This window comes from Silene latifolia, chromosome Y (assembly GCF_048544455.1).
Source record: "Silene latifolia isolate original U9 population chromosome Y, ASM4854445v1, whole genome shotgun sequence".
Lineage (NCBI taxonomy): Eukaryota > Viridiplantae > Streptophyta > Magnoliopsida > Caryophyllales > Caryophyllaceae > Silene > Silene latifolia.
The window spans coordinates 325,788,076-325,794,089 of NC_133538.1; the positions used below are offsets into that span (position 1 = coordinate 325,788,076).

Consider the following 6,014-nt stretch of genomic DNA (forward strand, 5'->3'; position numbering starts at 1 on the left):
TGCGTTCGGATGGGATGTGTGTGATAGAGTTGAATGGAGGATCATAGCATTGCATTCTTTATTATATCGATACCTACTCAACCTCGCGGTTGACCACCCCGTATTCGTGTATACTGTGATGATCCATTTATTGGGAGCAGATTGACAGTTGATGAGACATTGGGAGCCGGCGGGGGAGAGCATGGATCACCCGACTTAGAGCTAGCCCACTTTTATTTCTCGTTTAGTTATCAGACTTTATTTCCAGTTTGAGACATGTTTCATTCCCGTTGTAAACATTTATAAACTTTTAATTTAAAGTACTGTTTATCTTTCCCTTTGTTATCTACTGCCTCGGGTTTCCGAGATGGTAACACCCTTCTTTATCTGAGGAGTCCTAGTTCAGGCCCTTAAATAAATGGGGGTGTTACAAAGTGGTATCAGAGCGAACGATCCTCAGGCGTAAACCAATGAATCCAATGAATATAGGAAGAGTCTAAATAAAATGAACCCCGGGACAGAACTGTTAGGAGCACACTAAAGGTAAGGGATGAGTTAAGGGCCCCCTCACACCGAACCATTGGCCCTCTCAGTTTGACCCGGGAACCCTGAGTGCAAATGAGAGGAAGGGTAGAGAAGCTGCATGATATTGAGCATGACTTCATATATCGTTGCCTAAGTGTTAACTGATTGATATGTTAATTGTTGCATAAAAGAGTTGGTGCGAGGTTCTGGCATAATACTTTGCATGTTTTAAAGTTGATTCATACTTATATCTCTATAAAGTTTGTGTTAGAAGACTATGTCTAGTGATATGCGGTTATATGATCCCTAAACCATGCTAGATAGACAAGTAGGGTAAGAAGTGATAGAATTGGCTAGAGTTGCCAAGGGGATTTTGTGTTGCAGCTAATTCCTAAAATTCTCTTGTAGTCATGCCTCCAAGAAGGAACACGGCTGTAAACATCACCCAGGAAGAGTTAGACCAGCTACTGGCTGAGAATGAGGCCCTAAAGGCCAAAAGAATGGACCCTGCTAAGATGAGTACAATAGTGGCGAGGCATAACCCTACCATTTTCACTGGAGAGGGGGAACCTCACTTGCTGGGAGATTGGTGTCGGGAGTTCACCAACCTATTCGAGCTGATAGCTTGTCCTGCAGAGCTACAAGTAGACCAGGCTGCCCACTACCTCAGGGCTACAGCTGGGGAATGGTGGACTAGGAACAAGGCGGAGATTCGACATGTTGCTAGGGATATTGAGGAAAGATACGTGTCTTGGTTGGAATTTCAAGTGATACTAACGGACCAGTTCATGCCAGAGTTCAGGAAAGCTAAGCTGAGGGAGGAGTTCGATACGTTTAAGATGACAGAGGACATGACGGTGGACACATACCATAGGAAGTTCCGACTGTTGGCTTCATATATCGATGAATTTGCTAAGAACGAGACCATGCTGGCTATGAGGTTTGAGAGGGGACTGACGGTGGATATCAAGAAGAGGCTCACGGCAGCTCCACCTACCACCGTTCAGGACATCTATCTGAGGGCTGGTGCTGCTGAGAGGCTCTCCGAGCAGATCAAGGAGGATAAGAAAGGAAAAGCTGAGAAGAGGAAGCCGGAAACTGTCAGTGATAATACTGGGGCCAAGAAGCCGAATTCAGGCAAGTTCGGTGGATACTCCACCAATAGTGCTCCTGGGGGGATGAGGAATCAAAGCGGAGGCAGTTTCAGAGGTGCTAGTATTGGAGGTAATGCGTCCAGGGTCACTTGTTTTGGGTGTGGGAAGTTGGGGCACAAGAGATTTGAGTGCCGAAATTCTGGAGGAAACCAATCTGGGGGTTTCCGAACACCTACATCTAAGATCAGTGGGTCTCGGACAGCGGGATCAGGGTAAACAACTACCGTACTCCTAACACTGGCTATGGAGGAGGTGCCCGATCTGGGGCAAGTAACAGTTATCAAGGAAGCTACAACAACTATCAGAACCGTAGCCAGCAAAACCAGCCCAGCGGGGGTGGTAACTTCCAGAGGAACCAGAACGAGGGGAACAAGCAACCCAATACCGCTTCATCGAGTCAGTTTGGAGCTAAGTCCAGTGGCAAACTCTTTGCCATGGGGAAGGAAGCAGCAAAGGAGGATGCCCATGTCGTGACTGGTACATTTCTTGTCAACTCTAAACCCACCTTTGTGTTATTCGATTCTGGTGCCACACATTCATTCATATCTAGGGAGCATGTTAGAGCCTTGAACCTTACTACATATGATAGAGTGGTCGATTCTGTTATAGTACCCTCGGGAGAGTCTGTGCCTTGTGATAAAATCTATACCAGTGTACCTATTCAGATTGGGGAGGTCGTCTTTCACTGTGACCTTATGGAGTTTCCATTGGGTGGGTTCGAGGTGATTCTAGGGATGGATTGTTTGGGAAAGTACAAAGCTTTCATTGACTGTTACCAAAAGAAGATATCTCTGAGAGGACTTAAGGGAGTCAGAGTAACCTACAAGGGATACATGGTCAAACCCAAAGTCAAATTTATTTCTGTAAATACCCTAAAATCGAGTCTGAGGAAGGGAGACCAGTTGATCTTGTGTCAGATGTGGGATAGAGAGTCTGAGACCCCTAGGATTTCTGACATACCTGTGGTGAGAGACTTTGAGGGGGTATTTCCGGAAGAGATTCCTGGGCTACCACCTAAGCGCGACGTTGACTTTTCCATTGATCTAAAGCCGGGAGCTGGACCTATTTCTAAACCACCATACCGTATGGGACCAAAAGAGATGGAAGAATTGAAGAAGCAATTGGATGAGTTGGCTGAGAAGGGTTATATTCGACCCAGTGTTTCACCTTCGGGAGCACCTGTCCTATTTGTCAAGAAAAAGGATGGAAGTTTGAGGATGTGTGTGGATTACCGAGAGTTGAATAACGTGACTATCAAGAACCGATATCCATTGACAAGGATCGATGATTTGTTTGACCAATTGAGTGGGGCTGGAGTGTTCTCGAAGATTGACCTGAGGTCGGGTTATCATCAACTGAGGATAAAGAACGAGGATATCCCTAAGACTGCATTCAGAACCAGATATGGACACTATGAGTTCGTGGTCATGCCCTTCGGATTGACCAATGCGCCACCGTGTTTATGGACCGATGAATCGGGTGTTCGATCCTTACCGACAAGTTCGTGGTTGTATTCATCGATGATATTTTGGTTTACTCCAAGAATGAGGAAGAGCACGAGGAGCATCGAGGAGAGTGTTGAGAACTCCGCGGAGAATCGATTGTATGCCAAGTTGAGTAAGTGCGAGTTCGTTGAAGACAGTTGCCTTTACGGGGCATGTGATTTCCAAGGAAGGGGTGTCAGTGGATCCTAGCAAGATCGAGGCCGTGACTAGATGGTAGAGCCCAAAGAATGTGGGCGAAATTCGAAGCTTCTTGGGACTAGCTGGATACTACAGGAGGTTTGTCAAAGATTTTTCGAAGATAGCAAAACCATTGACATCCCTAATGAGGAAGGAGAACAGGTTTGTTTGGGACGAGAGTTGTGAGAAGGCTTTCTTAACACTTAAAGAGCGCCTAACCACAGCGCCTGTCCTTGCCTTGCCAGATGGGAATGATAACTTCGAAGTGTATACTGATGCTTCCAAGAAAGGGTTGGGGTGTGTGTTGATGCAGAACGGGAAGGTAATCGCGTACGCTTCTCGGCGATTGAAGACCTATGAGGAGAATTACCCTACCCATGATCTAGAGTTGGGGGCCGTGGTATTTGCTCTTAAGTTGTGGCGACATTATCTCTATGGAGCGACTTTCAAGGTATTTTCTGACCACAAGAGCCTGAAGTATATCTATACTCAGAAGGAGCCGAACATGAGACGAGAGAGATGGATCGAGTTGATTGGCGACTATGACATGGACTTACTCTATCATGAAGGGAAGGCGAATGTCGTAGCCGATGCTTTGAGTCGGAAGTCTATCCATGCCCTGATCAGTGCCAGATCCAGGGTGAGGATGTTTGGTGAGCTAAGGAAGATGGGGATTTACATGATCCGACGAGGTGAGACCGTTGGAGATATGACAGTTGAGCCGGAGTTGTACGAGGAGATTCGAGAGCTACGAAAGAGGATGCTAGAATCCGAAATGGCGCAATGAGGTAGAGCGGCAGTGCGTAACCTTACTCTAAATTCAAAGTATCCATTCGGATGGGAGCTTGAGGTTTGGATAGAGGTGATGTGTGCCAGCTAACGAGGAACTGAAGAAGAAAATTCTCACTGAAGCACATGCTACTCCTTATTCTGTACACCCTGGAGGGGATAAGTTATACAAGGACCTCAAGAAGACGTTTTGGTGGCCTAATATGAAGAAGGAAGTCGCTGAGTTCGTGTCTCGATGTTTGACATGCCAGAGGGTGAAGGGTGAGCACAAGAGACCACAGGGGAAAGTTCAGCCGCTAGATGTGCCAGAGTGGAAGTGGGAGAGTATTTCCATGGACTTCATCGTCGGGTTGCCTCGGACTCAAAGAGGTAACAACATGATTTGGGTGATCGTCGACAGATTGACCAAGTCAGCTCACTTTATTCCCATGAAAGATACTTGGAGTAAGGCTGAGTTGGCTAAGGCTTATGTTCAGTACGTGGTAAAGTTGCATGGTGTGCCTAAGGATATCGTCTCCGACAGAGATTCCAGGTTTCTATCCAAGTTCTGGCAGAAATTGCAGTCATTGATGGGTACTCAACTGAAGATGAGCACCGCTTTTCATCCTGCTACTGACGGTCAGACAAAGAGGACTATTCAGACCCTCGAGGATATGTTGAGAGCTTGTGTTCTAGAGTTTGGCGGATCTTGGGAGGACAGACTGGGGTTGATAGAGTTTTTTTACAACAACAGTTATCACGCTAGCATTGGGATGGCACCTTTTGAGGCGCTTTATGGTAGGAAATGCAGGAGTCCTGTGTGTTGGGATGATTAATCAGACGCTGTCATTTTGGGGCCAGAGATGATTCAGGAGATGGTTGAACAGGTACAGATTATCAGGCAAAAGATGAGAGCTTCTCAGGACAGATAGAAGAGCTATGCTGACACTAGGAGAAGTGACATTTCTTTCAAGGTGGGAGAGAAGGTACTACTCAAAGTGTCGCCGATGAAGGGAGTTATGAGGTTCGGGAAGCGAGGAAAGCTGAGTCAGAAATTCATCGGACCTTATGAGATTTTGGACAGAGTTGGAGAGGTGGCCTATCGTTTAGCTTTGCCACCAGCGTTAGCCAGAGTTCACAATGTCTTTCATGTTTCCCGATTGCGGAGGTACTGAGCGATCCATCACATGTGTTGAGTCCTGAGGTGATCGAGGTGGATGAGCAGTTGTCCTATCTGGAGACACCTAAGGAGATTTTGGACAGGAAGGTGAGGAAGACCAGGAATGGAGAGACAGCTTTGATGAAAGTCTTGTGGACTAACCACAATGTTGAGGAAGCTACATGGGAGACTGAGGCTTCCATGAGGGAAAGCTATCCACACCTGTTTTCATGAGGTAAGTTCCGGGACGTAACTTTCTTTATAGGAGGGTAGAATGTAACATTTTGTTTCTGACCTAAATCCATGAGTTATGTACTTTAGAAAATCTGTTTTGGTGCCCACATCGATGCGTGGGGGGTTTGCTAGATGAGCGAACTTCGGGACGAAGTTCATTTTAAGGGGGGAAGACTGTAATACTCCGTATTTTATATCGCTAATTGAGTCGAGTTAATTGTTTAGTCGTATTGATATCGTAAGATCGACTTATTCGTAAACTTGTTAAGACGGGTTTAACTGAACGAAGTCACGTTAACTAATTCTTTTACCAACCACGCTGACCCATGACACTTACCCATTTACCCAGGCACGTTTACCCATGACCCATTTACCATCTAACCTAATTTTAACCTAATTCTACCCTAACACTACAAAACCCTACTCCCTCACCCGCCTACCTCATTTCAGCGACACTTTTCCCAACCTTCACGCAAATCGAGAGAAAGAGTGAGTGTGGGTGTTGACGGCGCA

At 46.2% G+C, this 6,014-nt stretch overlaps 1 protein-coding gene across 1 annotated transcript; it reads left to right on the forward strand.

Annotated features, from left to right (window-relative positions):
• Positions 1-914: 914 nt before the first annotated feature.
• Positions 915-5,501, forward strand: LOC141631343 (uncharacterized). Its single transcript, XM_074444028.1, has 5 exons — positions 915-1,728; positions 1,842-3,275; positions 4,217-4,498; positions 4,565-4,797; positions 5,277-5,501. The coding sequence occupies exons 1-5, from the start codon at positions 915-917 to the stop codon at positions 5,499-5,501; spliced, it is 2,988 nt and encodes a 995-aa protein (XP_074300129.1).
• Positions 5,502-6,014: the final 513 nt, after the last annotated feature.